This window comes from Nasonia vitripennis, chromosome 5 (genome assembly GCF_009193385.2).
Source record: "Nasonia vitripennis strain AsymCx chromosome 5, Nvit_psr_1.1, whole genome shotgun sequence".
Classification (NCBI taxonomy): domain Eukaryota; kingdom Metazoa; phylum Arthropoda; class Insecta; order Hymenoptera; family Pteromalidae; genus Nasonia; species Nasonia vitripennis.
The window spans coordinates 25571852-25594859 of record NC_045761.1 but is presented as its reverse complement, the minus strand read 5'-3'; the positions used below and the strand labels follow the sequence as shown (position 1 = coordinate 25594859).

Sequence of the window (23008 nt, the reverse complement as noted above, 5' to 3'; positions counted from 1 at the left end):
TCTCATAATAGTACGTTATCATTGAATTAGCGAAAAGGCAGCCCGCGCGTGGAGGCAATGAATAATTTCGTGAGCGGAAAAAAAACTACTAGAGCTAAGAATCACGGGAACTTCCATCGCGAACTCTGCTTTACCGTGAAAACACACTGGAATTTATTTTCAAGGGAAACGCGGTTGCGATTTTTAATTTCGCGTTTTGGCAAACTCGAATTATTTTCCGCATTCGAGCAAACATTTTAACTCGATATTCCATTAGTCGAGAGAGATGCAAAGCGTAGTTTCGTCGAAAACTGCAATTTTCGAAAACGCAGAATTTCCAATAAAGCAATACCATTAGAATTATATGTATACTCCAAACTCCATCTATTTCAAACTCGTGCACGTCCCACGGATTCAATCAAATTTCTAGGACTTCCGGTGAACAAAATCTCGGGTACAACAGCGATATGCAATATCGCAGTTTTGCATAAATTCTCCCAAGCATAGCTGCGTAAATTCGTCGCGACCTTTGTCATCGTCGCGTCGCAAAAGTAGCCCCTAGTCGACCCCTAATGCTCGTTTTGCACATGCATCGATCCAGTCGTCGAAAAATCGATCCCGTTGACGTAGCGTTCCCGACTTATAGTCTGTGTGTGCGGGGGCGATCGGTTAACGATACACGTACATACTTTCGAGAATCAATTAACGAGGCGCACACGGCACACAAAGCAGCTTTTTTGCAGTGTAACGCGTTGCCGTGTGTTATTGTCCCCCGGCGCGAGTATAGCGCACACAGTGTAAAGTTGCGGCCGGTTCGCCGCGCGCGAGTTTAAAGTTCAAAGCGAATCGGCGAGGAAGTGGTGGTGCAGTGCCGCTGATGCTTCTGGAAAGTGCGACCGTTGTTTGTTCGTTGTATGGTGATAGTTAAAGTGAGTAATGAAGAAATTAGACGAATAACAAACAATTTGCTGGCGGTATAATAACGAAGGAGGCAAGGAGAGTCGTTGACATATTTTATAAATATAGCGAGGACTTAGTAGTGCTCTCGTCCACTCGTTCATACAATAAACTTGCGCGGCGACGAGGCGCGAACAATGCGATGCTCAAAAAGAGCTTGAATAAGACACGGCATTTATTAAAAAAATAAGTCTCGTGCGCGAGCCGAGTGTTTCTAATTTAAAAATATACGCAGATCGTGCGACGACGATGCTGCGGTGTTCTATGTTTTCGTACACTGGTATGAATTTATACAGAACAAAAAATTGTTGCAAAAAAGCGGATAATGGCGGGAAGTTTGAAATGTCCCTGTTTACTTCAGCGTTTTTAAATTTCAAATGAGCCGAGTATGAATTCATCGCAAATTTCCCGTGTAGTACATTTTTCATTACTCCTCGGCACGTCACATCGCGGAGATAGATACGGATCGAAGGAAAAACAAGAGCCAACGAATAAGCGCGATAAAAGCCCGGCATTAATCCGCATATCGGTATTACAGAGAAAAAAAGGAAACGAAAAAACCACCAGCTGTCCTCGCAACGTTTCTCGCGATTCCGACCTGAAATATTCATCAAAGTCCTCCTTACCCACAGCCCCGCCGTGTGTATAGGTATATATAAGCTGATATCGCAAACATAAATGCAAAGGACGCCGGCCGCGCGTAAATTACGGGATATTTGAAAATCCAAGCAGTTTCCGCGCGAGCGACGCATATCACGCAACAGCCGCCGTTGCGGCGGCGGCACGTGTGCGTGAGAGTCGCCGCGTCGAGGAATCGATACACGTCCTTTCCTGTGTGTCTACGTACGGAATTTCGCTGGTTGAGTAGATTTTTTTTTATTCTCGCGTGTGTCGTGGGAGGATATAGGTGCTCGAAAAAGTCTGCGCGGCGATTTCGAGAGTGGTGCGGTTGTTAAAAATTTCGTCGTTCTTTTATACAGCAATCGATTTTGCACGCCTGCGAAGAATTAGCTGCGGTACGAAGAAAAGTACAAAGTCAATGCGATTAATGAGTTTGCGAGAAATTAAGCAGTCGCTTTCATAATTGATTGACTCTGGTACACAGGGACTTTACAGTGTTTGCCGACAACGTACACACGGTCTATGTATATAGGCTTTGTGCGGCATCGAAACGTTTTTAAACGAGCCGCGCGCGATGAAAGGACGAACTTTCGCGGTTTTCGCTCTTAGCCGGACATTCATTCCGCTTCTACGTTTCACAATTTTGTTTTGTTTGAGCGAACTTTTCGAAAATCCCGCACTACTTGCAATCAATCAGTCTCCCAACGAAAACGTGAAATAAAAAAAATTGTCGTCATCCCCCCCCCCGTACACGCTATGCTCTCGAGCAGGTGAGTATACACGCGGGGAGCGATGGCATAGCAGAGTAGGGGTGGCTGGTCGCGCGCACTCGACTCTCGTAGCCCGTAGTAACGAGAAAAGCCGTCGCCGGTGTCGAGTCAGTCTCGCGCGGAGTTCGCGGCGCGCCGCATCGCTGCGGATAACCTCGCATCGTCGTCCCCACGAACACGAGGAGTGTGCTGATGTGCGATGGCGATGATATACCTCTTAGGCGTGTGAAGCAATGTTGCTAGTGAGACAGCCCGAAAGTGTGCTACCGATAAGATGAGCGGAACACGTGGCCGTAAGCACGAGGTGGCTGGAACGTCGAAGATCGTGGGTGTTGGGATGATTCCGAGTGCCTGAATAGACGGAGGTATGACGCTGTTGATGGTATACTTTCTTAAGCAAGGGGAGTGTTTTACGAGAATATTTATACTCGCTCTAATGCAAAGAGTATAACAAGGGGAAAAGGTGATAATGCTCGAATGAGAAAACGCCATTAGCGCATGCCGGCAGCTCAAGGTCGTCTGACTATTGCCTGACGCTTTACTACTGATTCTCGCGAAAGATACGGGAATTTCCATTACACTTGGCCGTTGAATCGTGCGTATTATTATTTATCGCCGCTCCGTCATTTTCAATCGAAATTAATCTCGACGCGATCTCGGAGAAACGAACGAATTTTCTCCGCATCCCTTAACGAGCCGAAAAAAGCGCGCGGCCCTTTGAAGGGGCGAAATTCGTTGCATCACCAATAAGCTTAATCCTTCGCTCGGCTCTCTTTTTCTCGTGTTTTCCTTTTGGCAGAGTGACTGGTTATTTTCCCTCTTCCCCTCTGCTCTCTCTCTCTCTCTCTCTCTCTCTCTCTCTCTCTCTCTCTCATTTGGCTTGGATTTGCGTTTAAATGGGCTTTTCCCGCGCGCGAGGGATTGACTCGAGGAAAAGAAAAATGCAAAAACCAGCGCCGCTTGTACCTTATTCGTTTATTACATAAGCGACGCCGCTGCGGCGTTGCGAGGGACTACGGGCCGGCTACTTCGATTTTACAAAGCAATTAGAGTTTTTTGTTTACTCAAGGATATGCGGTGTCCTACTGGAACGCTCGAATTGTTTGTAACAAAGAATATTCGAAATTATCGCGATCAGTTGCGTCAGATATTCCGATTTTAATTATACCGCTCATTGTTCGAGCCTAGTAAAATTTGCATGATTGATGGAGCTATAACCGGGTTTTCTCCGCAAATATTTATGATTCCGGCTAAATTTTATATTTAGACTGCAGCGATTGATCCGCATAAATCCCAACTGTTTTCCAATTTTTGGCAAGGCGATTTTCCAAGGACGATTCGGCACATCGCGTTCGCGAATCGTTCGAGAAATGGAGCAAGCAAGGAGTCGGTGCTCATTGCCCGTTCGTCAATCATATAGTTCGCGAAATAGGTCGTGGAATCGGGGATGATTCGCCGTTTTCATTCCTCAACAATGACACGGCGATGGTTATACATTATATGGTATACATTATTACAGCGTCGAGAAGACTCGAGCTCCGAATCCGGCAAAACGGGGAAAAAGCTCATCGCGCGCAGAGAAAGGGGGAAAAATCCATCTCGCGTGTAGTCTGCCGATTTGCCGTGTGCGTCTCGCGACTGTTCCCTGCGTGACATGAATAATGCAGCCGGGGAGAAGAGTGCGTGCGCGAATTCCGAGTCTGCGAGAGGGGAGGAAAAATAAAGCGTATACGAGAGAGCTTGCGGGGGGAGGCTGTTTACCTGACGAGAGGACGGCGACGCACTCGTAGCTCCACGTAGGCGGCGAAATCCGCGCCCAGACTGCGCAACAGTAGCATCTCGTTGTCGTGATGTATTTTTTTTTAGTTAGGTTTGCATTGTCGGCGGTGAACGGCCTGGAGGAAGGTTGAGGCGTTGCGTGGAATGGAGACTGTTATCTCGATGCGCGAGATGATGTGTATTTTTTAAATTGGAAAATACGAAGACGGATGAGATCTCCGATGGGTGTGGGGCGAGTGAAATAAGAATATAAGCGCGAAGAGCTGGTAGATAATGTAACGGTAAATAAGTTGGGAGTAGAGTCGATTTCAGTATTTTCTTTTTTACTATCGGGGAAACGCGACTCGGGAATATAAAGTTTCGGGCGGAAATGGATGTGCCTTCGCTTCGGGTTTCGTTTTCTTTCTCGTTGTTCTCATCATTTCAGCGGCTGAATCATTGAGCAAATAATGAAAACCCGCGTCGCTCGCATTTATTATTGCGAGAGCTGTGGATGCAAAGAGCGCGTTGTACGCAAAAGTTAGCAAATGTACATACGGAGACAGTTCCGAGCCATATATGGGTATACCAATATATTTTATCGAACGTGCCTCGCGTGTAAAGGGCTGAAATGCGCGGAAGTTTTTGAATTTGGGTTGGCTCTTAAAATAAACGCTATTCGGATATTCGCGTGTAAGAGAAAAAATAATCGTTGAAAATAAAAGGTGGTGCAGTAGGGGATATGAAACTAATGCGCGGGAATTGCGAATTCAAAGTTGAAAGAGCAAATATAGTCAGAAGGACAGGGCATTCTAGTGACCCCAATACCCACAGCTATGTATACTATCGAGAATCGCGAGGCTCGACTGAAAGTACAACAAACCCACTTATTTGCCTATAGTAACTTTTTCGGCTAAATAAATTTCGAAACATCAGCTACACGTTTCTTCGCACCATAAACTGTGTCAGTTATCCTTTCCTCATTTTCGCGCTTGTTACGTTTGTTAATTCCCACGGAAGTGTATACAGCCCAAGTTTCTCTATTAAAAGTGTGTGTGTGTGTGTGTGTGTGTACACGAAAACAGCGGCCGACAAAACTACTCGACTGTTCGATAATTTAATCAAACATTTACAAACTTTCATTAGCAAACCACGTGTGAAATCTGCACCGGCAGCGCATCAAAATGGCTAATAATTCATAACTTCTGCGCCGTTATACTTTGTTTTACGTTTAAATTACGATGAACGAATTAGTCGTCATAAATATACGAGCCTGCGAAATACGCAAACCAACTTCGAATTCAAAAAATTTGAGGTTATGTCATGCGTCACGCGAGCGACCTCTATACCGTTCCCTTTTAAAAATCTTCAAAACGAGACACCGGGGCAAAAAGAAAAATAGTAAACACATTTCCAATAAAGTCGAGAGCCCTCCTCCATCGGCAACGCAACACCTCGACGGCCAGCAATTACGCAAGCAAAACAAAGCCGACCGGCCATAACCCAAACAAGCACTGCGTACACGTATAATAGGAAGAGCGGAAACAAGAAGAAAGGAGCTTCAGCGAAGAAGAAGAAGAAGAAGAAGAAGAGGAATGACGACAGTGTCACTGACGGGCTCGAATAAGCTGGTTTAGCTGGTGTAGCGGTAGGCGCACGAAAACTACGGTCAATAACGGGAAAATCGCGCGCGCGAGTCTCTATTGCTCGGCTGTACTGCGGATACTGACCTCCAACGCGCGGACCGCGAGTGCACCTAGGGCACCTACGTGCGTAACTTATAAGTGCCCGACTGGGGTGCACACAGGGTATATATAGACGGCCGGAGCGAGTCGCGACTTTAGCTCTACACCAACGGATGTATAATATGTTTTTTAAGCTTTCGAATCCGCGAATTTGAATTTCGATCCAATATACATCACCCTCTATCTCAGAGCAGTTTGAATGATACGCACCGCGTCGCGATCGATCGATCGCTGTGAGTATAATATCAGAAGCGAGTGAATAAAATCGCGTGCATACATAGTCTCCTATAGTCAGCGGCTAATCGTGGAGTCTTTGAAGTAAAAATAGCCGCGGATCGACTGCGAATTACGTGTCTCGTTCTATTTTTACCCTCCTGCCTTCTAAAAATAACGACGCGCGCTTGGCGGCCGCGGCGCGCGTATACGCAAGACGGGAAAAGTTTTTTGAACCGCCTCTATATAATTGCATACAGCCCATCGAGGGCTATTTCCGTTCACTCCCGTAAGTACACGGCTTTTCGATTGAACGACGGCCATTAGGCCGATCACTTCGTTTTCGAGACTCGCCACCTGCTCATACGTTATGCGACAAATGGAAAAAGTCACAGAAAAGCGCACATAACGCCGATGGTGGTAGGCGCATGGGGTTACCATAAATACACGCGGGTGCATCTATAGCGCGCAATCAAGGACCCGGGGAGTCTCGCTTGAAATAGCCGAGAACCGCGAGGGGGGAAGCTAAGGCGCGAGAATACACGTACAGGTGCCTATAGGGGACAGGTGAACGACCACCACGACTACGTTGTTACCGCGAGCGAATGCCTCGAGGGCACTTGAAAACGAGCGTATCTCTTAGTTTACGTACAAAAGCATCGGGGAAACACACAAAGCCTCGCGAAAGAATTAATTGGGACTCGACGCGTGATCGAAGCGGCACAGCGACAAGTGGTAACAGTCGAGCGTAGTCGGACGCGCTGGACCTACACGTGTGTGATTAATCCGAGCGGCACATAATCCGCGCATTTCAAACGAACGTTTTCACTGTAATAACGTCAATCGCTGCTGCTGCTTTTAATTAGCGGCGCAGAGAGAGGGCTTCGTTCGTTCGTCAAAGCTAGTACTCGTGCGTGTACGCGGACGAAGTTGAAAATTCGAGCGTTAGCCAACAGGTACCACAGATCTCGAGTCTGCCACGCTGTTTAGATTAAATAAAAAAAGCCAAACTCACTTTTTAATCCTGCCGGTCTTGCTGGTTGCCTCATCCAAAATCTTCTGCTCGCTGGCGAGACCTGCAACAGACAAATTTCAACGGGAATTATACCAAACGTTTTCTTTCCAGGCGCTGCAGCGAACGAAAAAAAAGAGAAGCAGTCCGAACGATGACGCGGAGTAAGAGAGGTGCCTCCTGACCGCGGAGGAACCGAAGAACTTGTTATAACCGGGGAAAAAAGCCGGGACAACGGAGGGCAGAGGTCCGGCCGTTCAGGCCTGCATTATGTCGATGAAGAGACTGGCCGTGTTGTCAGCAGTGCACACGGCCCAGCTGCTGCAGAACAACAGCACCGGAGCACCGGCAGCCGCGAGAGAGCCTGGACAGCAGGGCTACAGCATGTCCAGCGGCGTCGGGGGCGGCAGGTCCGGCCGGTACGAGACCGACCTGCACGGCAACGTCAATATCCTGCTCGGAGGGTGAGATATTTTGCTTTTTACTTTATTTTGTGAAAAAACGCCGAATTTTCCGTCTTACACAGCAAGTTTACCAAAGCAAAGCCGTGAAATTTAATTTCCTCGCGCGCACGCGTCGCCCCTCTCGCAGATATTATAAGAGCCGCCAAGCACGTACGAATGCGCGAAATTTAATTCAACTCGGCTCTCCCGCGTCCCGATTTTTAAGTCGGGGAATTAGTTACGCAAATTGAATGAAGATGCTCTGCTTGTATTGTTTGCTTTTTTGCAGAAACGCGGTAACTTAATTAAAAAATTTCGTAATGAAAAAACGTGTCGTGGGCCAAAAATTAAGAAATTTTAAAAAGGGGATTTTTTGCCCTGTTCAACTACGCATTTCCCCAGCGTTATATCTCGAGAACAGCCTCTCGTATAAGCAAACATTCCCATCAACGCACAAAGGACAAGCAAAAAGGGCACGTTTTATTCGGCGAGCATTTGTTGATATCCGCGCGAGTTATGGGCTTTTGGGGTCGACGCGCGAATGACGTACAGGCGAATGTAAATCGGCTGCGTTTCCTCAAAAATATGCTCTCGCCATAGGATCGATCGCGGTCGGAAGCGCTTTGCATAATTTACATTTCGTTCGATGTTACAGGGCTTTTTTCTCCAGACGATGCATACATGGGGTGGGCCGCTCAATTTATTTTTCGAATTCATGGCGGCCATTTTTTCGCGAGGGCTGCTCCTGAAACATTAATCGCCGAGTCGTCCCACTAGGCAGTCGGGCAAACCGTTATCGTTCTGGATAACGCGCGCTTCTGTACAGATGTATGAATTATTATTGGGTTTTCCGAGACGCTTGTAAATTTTTCAAATCGACGCGCGATTCTAAAGAAGAGCCGGCATGAGGAATAACGAAGCGCGTCGCAGATGTATTAAATAATTCTCAAAGGTTTCGCTCTCATCGCGACCGCGTTTCCAACCGAATACGCGCAATTACACGTTGTTCCAGCTTCTGTGATACACATCGGCGAAAAGACGAACGAAGAATTTTTTTTTCGACGCTACGACAAAGTCCGCTTTCATATCGCGGAGGCGCGTCTTACTCGTCGATTTTTCACTGCGGTGTACACGCGCGCTTTCCAAAGCGAATTTGTTTGGCTCGTTATTGCGCGGTCGCGTGTATTTTTAATTCTTTTCATGATTTTTACCCGAGATTTCCACAAATACACGTCGAGAGAGAATCAGCCGTCGCGGCGTATAATAACGTCAACAGCGAACCCGATCAATTTCCGATACTGCACCTATACGCCCGGAAAAATATCAACGTCGGCGTAAACAAGTTTGATTTAATGAACGCGCAGGACTGATCCTTATCCGGGATGCTTATCGTGGACGGATGTTTGAAAATTAAAAAGTAAACTTCGTAAGCGCTTCCTAAAGTACGCTCCCAACTCATTATATGCGAGTCGGCCCCGAAGATTCCTCCTTCCACGCGATATATACCAATGAGAGATAAAAAAAAATCCACTCGCGAAACGCAACTTTTACAACTAAACTTTGTAAAGTTCCTCGGAGTATGATTCACACGCGCGGCCGTCTTTATTATATCCGGCGTATAAAGGGCTCCCGCGATAATACGAATCTTTTTAATCATCGCTCGCGGCGCACTCTGCCAATAAAATAATTCAAGCGCGACAATTCCCCGGAGCCGGTGTGTAATAATTCCATCCCCGGCACACGTTACACAGCAGCAGCGCAGGGCTGCGAAGAAAGTTTACGAGGCTTTTACGCGGAGGGAAAAAAATTGAGGCAGTAGCGAGCAATTAAGCTCGCGAGAGCTTTAAAAAAGTTAATCGTTTCCGAAAGGATCGTGTGTAGCGGAGGAAACGTTGCCGCGCCGTCGTCGGGGGATGATTTAATCGTGAGCGAGTCTTGCACGTCATCGCGCGGGGCCGAAATCGCCTGCGCAAAGAGCTCGGCTAACCACAGAGGCTGCTCCATATTTTTCAAAGTGGAAACTGCCCGACGAGCTGCCGCCCACGTGTCTGGCTTTTTTCACTTGAATGTGCGCAGGCCCTGGCGAATATGATATTTTACGGTTTCGCTTTGAATCGGACGCGGACATCGGTCCCTATGCCAGATAATGTGAAACGTCGCTATTTTAGATAGGGTTATTTTAAGTTTGAGAAAAATACCCAGGGAAATTTTCCATTTCCGATATACCAGACCCTCGGAAAGGACTCCTGTGTACAAACGAGATACATCCACACAGAGTATACATAACAGGGGCGAAAAAACGCGTAGACACGCAACGCTCGCGAGTAAACAGAAACGTTTTTAGGAAATTGAGCTCAGCTCTCTCTCTCTCTCTCTCTCTCTCTCTCTCTCTCTCTCTCTCTCTCTCTCTCTCTCGTAATTCTCAGACTTTCGCTGGAATTCTCGGTGGCTTTTCAACGCAACGCTCAATCGACGCGAAGCGATTTAAAACAAGCCCGCATTCGGCTCTCGGCGATAGTGATTATGATGAGCTGCGACGATCCCTGCGGGGAGAACGATCGGAATTTCGCGTTATATGCGGCTCGTAAATCCGCGCGCGATTGGTTCTTCCGTTACAGAATGCGCGAGAAACTTTTCCGCGCGGCTCTCGCGTGAATCGTATAAGCGAGCTATGTAGTTGGCGTATACGTTTATTTCGTTGTTTACACTTGGCGGAGGCGATCGTCGGGAAAAAATAAAATTCGCAAATTATTGCCCGCGCAGTCGAGCGGATTCGTTGTTTTTGCTTCTCGATTATTGGATTTTTAGATTTTACGGCCCCGCGTTCATAGTTATTTTGACTTTGTTGATTGCCTCGCTGGCGAAAAACCGTGTGCATAAGCAAAAAAAAAAACGACGGATCAGACTCGATATTTTTAATAATCCGCATTGTTTCGTTTTAGGGCGATGTTGGGCGGCGTGATAGCAGTGGTCTTCTTCGTGTGCTACTGCTGCCACAGGAACATGAGGAAGAATCGACCGCACGAGTACACGCAGTACTGGCGACCCGAGCCGGACGTCCACAGCCTGGAAGTCTTTACCATGGACTCGCACGCTATGGTAATTACGTTTTATTACTTATCCTCCTGTAATACGTACGTCCAGCCGAGCGACGCGCGATTATCATTGATCCGCGTCGCGCGACTCGGCGGGAATCGATGGGGATTCATTAATAAATGGGTCGGCTGTTCTATTTATAGCCGGAGCGCGGCGTTTTTGTTTTCGTTTTCTATAATTTGTCTGCGGGATATCGAGGTCGTGGCTGGCTATTATTTTCGCGACCATTATTCGAGAGGGTTTGCTTATAATCGGGATTAAAATAAAAATTAACGACGGCCAATTTTTTCTCCCCAGTGCTACGACCGAAACGTCATATCCCTGCACGGTCAGCAGATCCAGTCTCTACCAGAGGAGGTGACGGCCTCGACGATGGCGCAGCCGCGTCCAGCGACACCGGGTCCACCGCCGGCCTACGAGAGCCTGATTTTCAAACCCTGTCTGGCTTCCCCATCGGACAAGAAGCCCGGAGGTGGTCTGTCGCCGGTCGGTTGCATCCTTCCAGTGCCCCTCGACCTCGAGAGCGGAGTTCACAGGGGCCTCAAGGAGGAGGAGTGCCGAAGGGACGACGAGGGACTGCCTTCGTACGAGGCAGCCCTCAAACTCGAGGCTCACGGATACGTGTAGGAATCGAACTCGTAGTGTGTTCAGTGCTTGTGCGATCGAAGAGACTGACTTGGTGAACGCTGTGTGTGGCCTACGGCTGGATGGGACTTGTTTTGTATATAATCCAAAGTTATAATACGTAAATCGGGGTGCTTTCGATTAAAAGTAGTGCAGCAGCTTCTGAATGAAATAACCAAAGAGAAAATAGCCGATACGTTACAGCAGATGATTTTATAAATGTTAAGCAGTGCAATAAATTAGAGATAACCGCTATTTTACCTGTAGATGTATAGTTGTCAGAAAAGTGACTTTGTGACTGAATGGGAGTTTTCGAGTGACTCGAGATTTATTTCAAATCAGTAATAAATATTCTCATAATTAGCGTAAGTGTATATATGTATTCTATGAACCATAACCATATAGTACATCAAAAGGTGAAAAATATACATATAATTTAGAATTATATAACATTAAGAATATCGGTCAAAGGAATCTCTTGAAATCCGATAAAATTGCTTGCTAAAGACCACATTGTACATACGGTAGACATGTAATTGTATAAAAATATAGATTTATGTCGAAGAAACAAAAATTTTAATTCTTAATAAATGCTACATTTATACATAAATAATTTACCAAGTGCAACGCTTTACAAATTATTAATCGAAGCGCTTTGTGAAAGTTTTTTCATTAAATATAAAACGCATTTTTATTTCGAACCTCGCGAATACTAGAGTAGGAATTCCAGTTACCGACCATGTCGCTCGCAAGCTTTTCTCTCGATGTGTATTAGCGCCAGGTGATAAAAAAGTGTGGTGAAACATCGATGGAGCGCTTCATGCAGGGAGAAAGTGGAAAAGCTCCAGCTGTTTTTCCGATGATGATAATGTAGAAATCTGCGCTCCAATCGCGACTATCGAACGCGTATAAACTATATCTATAACCGGTCAAATTTTATATGAAAAGATCATCAAGAAAAAAACATTTTGTGCTTAAAAAAAGAAAACTGCAAGCAAGAGAAACATACTTCTAGCATTGGCTTCAGATAACTCGTGTATTTTTTACGGCCACGACGATAGAATCTATAAATTTTGTTACAGTTCTTACTATAAATGTACGTAAAAGGGCAAAGACTTTTCCAAAATCGATTTCGTTACCGCATTTTACGGGCCAGCATAAACCCGCTGAAATTGAAACTCGCCGAAAATTCTTTTCACCGGAGAGCTGCGGCTCGCTATAAACTCGTTATCTCCCAAGTAAATACACATCGGCGTTGTTCTCGGTGTATTATCTCTCTTTTTCAAACAGATACTATCCGTGAAAGCCCGTGTGTATCGACAAAGCCCGAAAAATTCTTCTCTTTTTCCTGCTAACCGGAAAAAAGAGCAGAAGCCCAAACGAAACGAGACAAAGACAAAGATAAGCCAAACGAGTCTACTAGTCAATTTTCCATTATATGCCTCCTCCTGACAATGGGAAACGCAGCCGGGGAGTCCTTTCACTCCTTTCGCGGAAATTCCGCCAAGCGCTCGGTAATTGCGCGACTGGCGCGCGCAATGACTGGTGTCGCGGCTGTCGGGCGCCTCCTGCAACGTCTGCTTGAATCTCATTTGACGGAGACTCGCTCTTCGGATGTCGTCGCCGGCTGACGGCTCTTTCGTCGACGCTCGTCCGTTTGCCTTTTGGTTTGATGGCTTATCGATATGGCTGGGATTCCGGGCAAAGCATACGTATGTGTGACCCTATACGTTGATAATTATATATGAGCAAAAGAGTTTTCCCGTAGTGCAGAGATGCGATAAACAGGTCTTAATTGTTCCACTTTCTTGCGCTAATCTCGTTACGGTGAGCATAATTGGACGGAATTCACGGCGCCGCGCGAGTCGAGTCTCGAATTGCAGTAAGTGTAGGACTGTCCTGTGTGTCAAGTGTCACGGGACGAGAACTCCGAAATTCGGATAATTGACGTTTAGAAAGAGGCAAATATAACGCGGTTCCTTTGCGCGAGTCTTCGAATTTGGAGCATCTCGTTATGAAACTGGCTGGAATAACAGGAGTATAATTCACGCGAGCCGCGCATAAGGCTGAGCTCGCGCCAGATGTATTGATTTTTCCATGTAAATTTATAAATAAGCGGAGGCGCAGGTTTGCATGCACACACAGCGGACAGGAGAGTGAGGCAGAAGATCAATCGTGTTTTATTAAGCGGAAAGATTACACGCTACGACCTCCAATTAAACTCCTGACATCATTCTTTCGTACACGCGTCACGCGCATCGCTTTCTTCATCAATCATAAATTTATTTCTTATTTTCCATTCGATATGAAACGAATAACAAAAGCTCCTCCTCTCAATCGACGAGATCACAGCGAGACGCCGAGTCACGCGTACACAAGGAATGCAAGTTGCGCTGCGCAGCGAAAATTGCGTTCCGCCAAGATCACTACTTGATCGCTCCGACTGGGGACGACGAATTGCATCGAGTACGAGTCAGCGGAGGGAGCTAAAAACGAGGAAGCATCGTAATCGGCGACGTTCTTTAATCCTCACGTACATCCCGTGCATATATCCGGCGCGCGGAGAGGAAACGCGCGAGAGATTATTTGTCGGTGTGGTTTCTTCGTTATTGTCTCTTGGGACGAGTCATATATTCTCGAATGCGCGTCTTGCCCTTCTTTCAAAGTTATGAAGGATTTTCCGAGCATCGCGAAAACGCTCGACGCCAGAGCCAATTTTATATACTATAGACAATCACGTCGCGCAACGGTTCTTCGCGCGTCGCGTCGCGAAGACATCGTACTTCAAACTTCTCCCGCACGAGCGTAAATCGGTGGATGGAGAAAAATTTCCCTGGCCCACTTCCAGAACGATATTTTACCCGTTACACGCGCGGGGGGTCAAGATTACAATGAAGCGACCGTATGAAGTAAAGGATGGTTCGAAAAAAAACGTCGTCGGTATCTCGTGACGCTGGTTCGCCGAGACAGTTTGCACGTCAGAAAAAAATCTATCGGTCCGTAAAAAAAATTCACGACAGCAAGCGCAACGAGCTTACGCAAAGGCGCTTAGTAAGTAGCGGGGCAGGAAAGCGCGCGCGGTTATCAGCTGTCGCGCATCGTGTCTAGAGCGGCATTACGTCGAGAGGAAAGAAGCGCGCAAGCGGACAATTAAGCGAATTATTTCTCAAAATTATCCTCCTTACGAGCGCGCGATCTACGTGCGTGCGCATACGTGAAGCCATTGTCGAGGAGCGAGCGATAAGTGCCCTCTCTCTCGCTGGAAGAACACCTCGCGCGCCGAAAGCACGTTCTTTCTCTTCGTGCAACCAGCCGAGTTTTTTCTTATTCGCGAAATTCGTTGGAAAAATAATTTCAAACACGGCATCGTAACAAGCTAGTATAGCTCGAGCGACTTCTCTCCGCTTTTCCGCGATTATGCATGCACCGTTAGCCTCTTACTCGCGCTCGGATAATAAAAGCCGACGCCAGGCGTACGGCAATGAGCTACTGCTCCCGATGAGATGCACCGCAAGGTGTACAGAGTGTTATTGCGCTTCGTTTTTTATCGCGCGAAATATGGCTCTTAACGACCGGAGGACGATCATCGTCGCGCGAGCGGCGGCGCGAGAGCCCGCTAAGTGATATTGAGGAATCAAGGTGTGCGTTTAATGCTGATTGATGTGCGCGCGCGCGTTTTTCGAGGGAAAAATGATGACTCGTAACGAGCTGCGCGGTGATAACGGTATCCGAGCTTCCGCTTGTGTATATATAGATTAGACGCGCGTTCGCGAGACTCGTGTTAAACACTAGCTCGCTTGGTCGGCGGTGTGAGATTCTTATAATTGAATTTGCACGATGAGTGGGTGGGAGAATTTTCAGACTCTCTATACACGTGGCTGTTTCTGTGTTGTTCTGTAAAATATTAAGCGTAATATAACGAGCCCTCACTGGTGTCATAACAGCCGCTCGTTCGAAGGCAGCCCATCCACTAAAAGCCCTGGTGGTGTATGTGGAAATCATTAAAAAGTCAATTCCATTTATAAACAGCAGTTATCGGCCTAATCGACGTCCCACATTCTTTCCTACATTATGTGTAACGATATCACACGCGACAAGGCGTGCTTTTCGGCATTACCACGAATGCGATGTTGTCGCGGGCGCGATTTGTCGTATAGGTAATGTGTAGCTGCTGCGAAAAGCAGCGGTCGCGATGATGGTGCAGAGGAGAAAGAGGAGGAAAAAAAATGGAAGTAGCGTAGGCGAGGATGTGCTAGGAGCGATAACGGCTCTTATCGGGCTCGTCGCGTCGGCCTGCATTTAGCGAAGAGGGACGACGTCGCTTTTGCGTACAGTGTATCATAGCGTTAAGGATGCGACTATCTCTTTGCTGATTCGTTTTATTTTTCTCTCTTCTCTCGTCGTATACGGCGTCGAGTATCGGGTTCTCTCGCGGCGGCGATGGAGCCGTCTCTCGTTGGCTCTCGAGGCTGAGACTATCTTTAGTGGTGATCTGCTGCAACACACGGAACTGAATACAGGTGGTGTATGCGCGAACAGGTGTGCGGTGGAGATTTGAAAAGATGATTAGAGACACGTGTCTGTACGAGCGGTTGATCCTTTGAAAGCGTTTTGTTTCTGTATGTAAATTATCGAGTGTGGTTTATGATTCATAAATGTTATGTACTGGAGTGATGGGGATTTTTATCGCAGCTTAATAATTGCCTTCGTTACTGCAATGCCTCGTCTTATCTGTCGGGTGCATAATTCGTATTTTACAAGCGAGAACGTTTTAAAATTTTTTTCATAATATTTTCGTAATTATAAACTGACGTCTACTATCAGCAATAAGAATTGAAAATAACGAGGCTATCTGGCTTTCGAAAAGAACATAAGTTTTCCGTACATACACTTCGTAGCCATTAATCGCCGGGTGTCGATATCTGTCCGAAGCTTTCTGCAGACCGAGCGAACATGATCTTTAGAGCTCTTCCAGCCATTTCCTCTTCCCGGAGGATCCTCTTTTATCTCTATAGATATTCCTCGTAATACTCAACCTGCGAGAGAAAAAACTCCGCGAAAAGCTTATTCAATCCGACGCCGTCCCGATATGGCCACTAACCGATAATTATAACAAAAAATAAAAGCTCGTCGGTCTCACGAATTCCGATCGTCCGAAAATCGGGAATAATTAAATATTTCCTTCCAATACACATCGAGGCAATAAATCGATCTCGACCGAAAAAAACTGACCTCTCCCACAAAAGGAAGAACCGCGAGAACGAATTCGATTTCCAACAGAAAAGAGAGACAGCAGACCGCCGGCTTTTCAATCCGTGAAAAAGCCTTCGACTCGGGTGTCATACACGCCCTGCGCTGCGGCTGCAGAGTGCAGGAGAGGGTCGATAAATTTTAATGCCGTTTCGCGGACTCCCAGAGAGAAAGAGCTTTACAACAGTGCGCGGAAGCCCCGACGCTGTTCAGAGAGAGAGAGAGAGAGAGAGAGAGAGAGAGAGAGAGAGAGAGAGAGAGAGAAAAAGAGTAGTTTGTTTTGTATCGTCCCGGCTCGGCAGCCGGAGAAGTTTTTAGACTCCGAACACGGCTTGATGGACTGCTGTTTGCGCGGTTTATAAGGACTATTATACTCGCTGTGCCTTTGCATACGACGACGACTTGTTTATTGCCGCAGTGGTGAGCCGATCGATCGATCTTCGCTTTCTAACGGTCCTTCGAATTCAAGCGATACGCTATACTACGGAGCGAACGAAATCTCATTTGGTTCGACTCAGCTATTCGCCGAGCGCAAAGGTTGGGGAAGAAGATCAACGAGGCGTGCCCGCGGACAAAAGGTTAATTTAATAAACGTAACGAAAAACGGGACTTCCGGAGTCGAAGTGAGGTGACGGTAGAAGGAGGAGTTCCTCGAACCTTCGCGCGCGCAATAATTTGCGCTCTGTCACTCGTGCGTGACCCGCCCCGATGACAGTCGAGCTGCGCGCGCGGCTAGTCTGACTTCCGGCGCACGCGATGACGGTATATAGTTGTATTGTATTATATGGAGTGTGTAGGTATGCTCGGGTCGTCCTTTTGTACGAGATAGAGAGGGCTCGTTATTAATTGTTCGTATTATAGATTTATTTCAGGTCGGACCTCGGACTATTAATACCTAAGTCCGGAAGCCGCGAGTATACCGACGTAATGTCAGGGTCTCGCATAATCGCGTCGATGATAACAATTACCGACCCTCGCGCGTCAATTCCCGTATCGAAAAATCACGGCTGTCAGGCCGGCCGAAATTACGACATCCGCCAAGTTTCGAACGATTACTGCCCAGACTCACGTTTCTCTCTCGGGGAGATAAGCCGTAATATAACTTGCGATTAAATAACAGTGTTGCACAAGCTGCCGTAAAAACGCTCTCCCGATTCTGTTTTTTTTTTATTTATTACTCACTATATAGCGGCGGAAAATTTAACGGCTCAATTCCGCGCGCGCCGCTTAATCAAATCCGCGCAACTCTACACATCCCGGAGATTAAACGACGCGCGTAATAGTTCGACCGGCGCTGTGTACAACGCAAAAACGCGCGCAGCACAGCTTCTTCTCATCCGCTCGTGTCTTGCTTTACAGCACTTCAGCTCGGCGAATAAAACAAACGACGGAGAGAGAGAGAGAGAGAGAGAGAGAGAGAGAGAGAGAGAGAGAGAGAGAGAGAGAGAGAGAGAACTCCGCGGGTTTACATTCTGGTTTGGGTTAGAATTCCGAAGGAGCCCCCGGCGCTACCGGAATATAATACACGGCTTGTGCAGCGCAGAGCTGCAGCAAAATGACGTTTCTTCGGACTGACTCGTCGGATAATTTGTGGATTTTACTCAACGTTCTTGCTCCCGACGCCTTTTACGGTAGGGAATTTCATTTCAGATTTTATTCGCGTTTTGATGAGCCGAGAGATCGGGAAGAGATACGGTTCTCTTTAGACATTTTTCTCTGCGCACCGGCGTATACACATGGAAAAATCAACAATATTCATATAAGCTTCCAGTCGAAGAAGTGGGCATCTCGATTACCACGCGTCATAAAAGACGAATCTTCGAATATCCCTTTCCCACGAGTCTATATAAGAATTCCGCGAAAGCAAGAGCGATTCGTCGGTCTGGGGAAAATAAAAGCGCGCGCGCGAGGATTAAAAAATAGAGCTCGGACTTTAACGGCCGGTAAATCTCGCGGCTCTTCGTGACCGGAGAACGTCGATGATGGAGTCGGGAGATGTTTTTCACTCGCGCGGTATAAGCAACCCGTAATACAGCGCTTTTGTTATCTGAATCGTATATACTCGGATATGGCGCAAAGTATGAGCAAGTTTTGGGAAACGTTCTCTTCGGCGTTATCAGAAGATAGCTATTCCCGGTGCATGAATTATTCAAAATCGAGTTCTGCCAAATACGCAACAGTTGGGGAAAATGCTAAGCAGCTCTCGCGAAGAAAACCAATAATCAGGTATTTATATACACGGACGAAAATCGTGTTAACTTTTTTCCTTGGCACGTCTTCCGCGAATCCAGAGATCCTACGAGCTCTTCCGGTCCCGCAATCAAAGCCCCGCGTCTAATCAGCGGACAATGATAAAAGTCGTAAACGCAAAAAATCACCACCTTCGGAGAGAAGAACGAGGAGATAATCACGTAACGAGGCTACACTATATACCAATCCGCTGTTGTACACGTAACAAACGCATCAAGCGAAAATCGCCGGTACATGCACCCGTGTCCCTCGAGGATAGGTATATGTATGGGTATCATCGCGCGCCGATTAGCCAAGATTACAAAGCGCCGCAGCCGAGGACTCCCGCGGGTAGTATTCAATTTCGAGTCGCACGCGATAAAGCGGCTTCAAAAGTTCATGTAATGTAAGACTCGTGTTATATACCTATACAGCTGCATTTTCAGAGACTTTTATTTTGGGACACGGCGGATGCGCTGTGCATCTAATTCGAGGAACGAATATTATTGTTACACCTACAAAATAATACAGCAAGTTTATTTTCAATCGAGCGAATCGAACGAACCTGGCGTGTTCACAAGAAGAAAAAAAACTCGCAGCGGACGAGCAGGTTATTCGGTAAACTCGACTTTCTGCATCGATTCATCCCATTATTACACAGTCTGCTGCCCGGCGCTTCGTCGTCTTTCGAGCATACACTATACACGTCGTTGTCGCTGCAGACCTTTTTTAAAAATAGCCGTTCCCGATACACGTTCCTATCCTAAATCCTCTTGATTAATTAAGGCCGCGAGGAAGAAAAAACTACGACTTCGTCGAAATGTGCCGATCGTCCGAGCTGATGCAGCAGTTTTGCCTCTTCGCGCTAAAATTTCAAACTCGTGGGCTACTTATATAGCTATATACATTTACACAGAGTTAGCTCTGCCGAATCGGCTGACTGCGACGTTTGGATTAAGAAGCCTCCGCTTCGGGCTAATCAGAGCTGCGCTGATTATTTTCTTCGTTTCGATACACCGAAGATCGCGCTACATAGTACACGCACACTTTGCATCAGCGGTGGTTTCCTCGTGTTTACCCTACATGAAGCCTTGCTCGCACCGGTTTTCTTTTTTGCGCTTCCTCCTTGAGGAAGCCCCCCAAGCGAGCTTAATCCTCGCCGCGCGACTTTGTGAATTACTTAAGCCCCGCCGACGACGCCCAAACAAACTCCGAGACGGAATTTCGTGTGTATACACCAAGCGAGACTTGTTTTTCTCTCCCGCACGAGGCGACAGAGACTCTCCGACGACGCGAGAGTGGCGGAAGGTATTAATACGTTCGGTCGTTCTTTTTCCGGACTCCCGTGTGTTGTTGTGTTATATTGTACACGATAATAGTTTTACGGCAGCGTATTTCGATGCTTCATTAGAGCCGACGTGCAAGTTTCTTCTCTAACGCAAAAAGTATACGCTTTTAGCAATTTACAACGTTATACACGCTGGCCAAAATCCAAGTCGCAACGAGAGAGAGAGAGAACGAAACGACCCATAACGAGATCAGCGGTTTCCGCTCACGCTAGACTAAATTCTCCATCCCAGATACACTCGTGAGGAATATTCCAGCGGAGGAGAGTTTTTTTTTTCGCGGAGGAGTTTGTTACGCAGAGTCGCGCGAGAGGAATTCGAGATACAGAGTTGGCTCGGGATCCGCGTGTCGGAAATTTCGACTATCGCGTTGGCTTCGCGCAACGATGTAAATAGAGATCGTTATGTTTGAACTTTTTACTTATTCTTCGATATAATCGTTGCAAAATTACAAGAGCCGAGCGTTTAATCACAGGTGCCGAGGAGAGAGTCAATATTGAACGTCGTTACGTCAATTTCAACGTCACGTGTGTTTATCCACGTGGAAAAATTTAACAGGCTAATATTAGGGCGGTTGATTAAAAGACGAGGTTTGCTCGGGAGATAAAATTACACCAAGAATAAATCTGTGACAAAAACTCGGTTACAATGCGAAAAGTCGCCCGATTTATGTACGCCGGCGTCGATAAAACTTATCAGCCGCAAAAACATCTCGATCCGACGCGCGCGAATCTCCCGATAAAACATGCATGCTCTTTCGAAATCCCGCGGTGTCATCGCTATACACTCGATATAGTCGAAAAAAGGAAAAGTGTATCCGTAATATTCGCCGGTGAAAAAAACTCGTTCCGCGCGGCCGACTCTAGAAAGTACACACACGCACACACACACACACACACGCGCGCGCGGGTACATCTATACACACACGTCCGCGAGCAGGCAAACACTCGCGGCGGAGCGACGAGTCTCGGACGAGCAAAAAGTTCTTCTCTTTTATTCTGGCTCTTCCCCGCGAAAAAAGGGAAACTCATTACACCTGACGCCGGGACGCGAGGAGAATAAGCAAACGCGTTGCCCGAGAGAGGGAAAGAAAGAGAGACTTGGCTGGATTGTCGGGGGGTATCTTTTGAATATCAGAGTGATTTTCTTCTTCTAGAAGAGGGATGTGCATGCGGCGGCTGCTTTTGTTTTTCTTCGGGAATGTAGGTTTCTTCTTCGACGTGTAAACAAAGCGTAAACTATCGCGTGGGCACTCGTAATAAAAAAGAGAATGTATAGGCACTTATAACTCACTGCGGCGCGCTTATGCGTCGCATCAAGTGCCAAAAGTCGAGAACCTCACCGCGGAGATTTGGCAGCTGCCCACGAATTCTTTATTGATTCGTCGCAAGCGCGCTCGCGGGGAAATTCAACGGGGGTCGGCCTTTTTCGCGCTATTCGCTATCTCCTCAGCAACAGAGCCGCGTTTTTATCGATAGCTGCCGCAGGAAAAGCGACGACGACGGCGGAAACAGGTGCCGCTGACGGGCTTTCAGACCGCACGCATTGTTATGCGAATGCATGGCGCGAATTTTTGATTTTCCTTTTTTTCCCGCGCTAATTACGCGCGGTTTTTATTTACGTTCCATTTTTCGCAGCTTATGCGGGACGCGGCGATATTTGCAAATATAATTTTTGGCATTAGCATGCATGCCGCGCGCGTGGCTGGTAATATTCAATATTTATAACTCGATTCGCGTCGGCGAATTTGAGCGGGAAAATTATCGCGGAGCTAGATTAGCCTGGATAAGCTCGTTAATTTGATTGATTCTTGGAGAGAGTTTTATATCGAACTAAAATAGGTGTGCTGGGTGCAGTTCCCCATTACGGCGAGAAGTAATCCAGCGGGTCAACGACATCGATTGTCGTAATGGTTTAGCGTCGTCAGCTGTTCGTCAATGCCGAAAGAGGACGTGAAAAAAAAAACAGCTGACGAGAAAGTGTTCACTCGAACCGAGTGACAAGCTCGTGAACAACTCGTTCGTATCCCGAAAATCTAATTATCGCCAGCACACCTCTCTCTCTCTCTCTCGAGTATAAGTTGGAGCAATTACCTGAAGCGCCTAGCAGCTTGTTTGTAATCAACTTTCAGTCTCGAAACTGTCCTGAAAATCAGCACGTGTATACACACTATAGATAAACCGAGAGCGAGAGAAGAGAACGTGGAAAAATAAGTCCGATGCCAAAAGAAAGAAGCAAGTGAGAAAGTTATAGCGCGCGAGTGTGTGTATAAACGGAGCAGCAGTAGAAAGCGGCGAACCTAACCTTACAGCAGCGCGACGTTCAGGCGTCCTGTGGATAGCTGGAACTGGCTCTCTGCTTTCTGCTCCGTCCGCCGACCCGGATACTCCCGGCCTTGACGATCTCTCCGTTGAACCTCCACAAGTACACCTCCTTCTTTTCTCTCTCTCTCTCCCTCACTATGGCTGTACTCGCGCGATGCTATACGATACGAGTCGCCCGAAGACTCGCGCTGTTTACGCGTATAGGTACACCGAAACAAACAGACGCGCACAACTGGTTAATAGGTGTATACTTGGATCGAGGCACACATATACGCGCGCGCGCGTCTCGACGCACCGGGAGTCACGACGGCGGAGAGGAGACTGCAGACTCCGACTCCGAGCCGCTGCTTTGACAGCGGCTAGACACGACTTGTCCGTGTGTATGTACCGTGCGCGCACTCTACAGTGTTTATATCGATGCGCTACTGGCTGTGTCTACATTGGCGCTCTGCGCGCACCGAGTGTCACTGTAAAGTACTAGGACCAAGCAGCCAACCTCTTAATTCTTACGCTACTATAACTCCTAAACACTACTGCATCATACTTATCGTCTGCTATTTTCGCTATTGCAGTTTGGAAAATATAACCTCTTGTTAAATTTTTTGCTGGGTTATAAGTAAATAGTTGAGCTTTATGAGTTA

At 47.0% G+C, this 23008-nt stretch overlaps 2 protein-coding genes across 9 annotated transcripts in view; one reads left to right on the top strand and one right to left on the bottom strand.

Annotated features, from left to right (window-relative positions):
• LOC100122289 (probable beta-hexosaminidase fdl) overlaps positions 1-22749 on the bottom strand; it is a 33794-nt gene extending 11045 nt beyond the window's left edge. Inside the window, exons 1-3 of one of the 7 annotated variants that reach the window (XM_031931193.2) lie at positions 22348-22749; positions 7059-7119; positions 4089-4222 (exon numbers count right to left, since the gene is read on the bottom strand). In XM_031931193.2, coding sequence (XP_031787053.1) covers positions 4089-4165 — 77 coding nt within the window. In that variant the 5' untranslated portion in view covers positions 4166-4222; positions 7059-7119; positions 22348-22749. The remainder of the gene's footprint in view (positions 1-4088; positions 4223-7058; positions 7120-22347) is intronic. The other 6 variants (XM_031931194.2, XM_031931196.2, XM_031931195.2 and 3 more) reach the window with 6 other exon arrangements.
• On the top strand, positions 726-11587 carry LOC100679920. 2 transcript variants are annotated; one of them, XM_016986015.3, is made up of 4 exons: positions 726-908; positions 7170-7519; positions 10441-10597; positions 10892-11587. In XM_016986015.3, the coding sequence occupies exons 2-4, from the start codon at positions 7326-7328 to the stop codon at positions 11219-11221; spliced, it is 681 nt and encodes a 226-aa protein (XP_016841504.1). In that variant the 5' UTR covers positions 726-908; positions 7170-7325; the 3' UTR covers positions 11222-11587. The 2 variants fall into 2 exon arrangements, with proteins under 2 accessions (XP_016841504.1, XP_003426623.2); XM_003426575.5 differs by lacking the exon at positions 726-908 and adding an exon at positions 2414-2692.
• Positions 22750-23008: the final 259 nt, after the last annotated feature.

Coding starts and splice junctions, on each gene's coding strand:
- LOC100679920 (XM_016986015.3), top strand. CDS start 7,326: ATGTCGATGAAGAGACTGGCCGTGTTGTCAGCAGTGCACACGGCCCAG. Junction 7,520..10,440: donor GTCAATATCCTGCTCGGAGG/GTGAGATATTTT, acceptor GTTTCGTTTTAG/GGCGATGTTGGGCGGCGTGA. Junction 10,598..10,891: donor CCATGGACTCGCACGCTATG/GTAATTACGTTT, acceptor TTTTCTCCCCAG/TGCTACGACCGAAACGTCAT.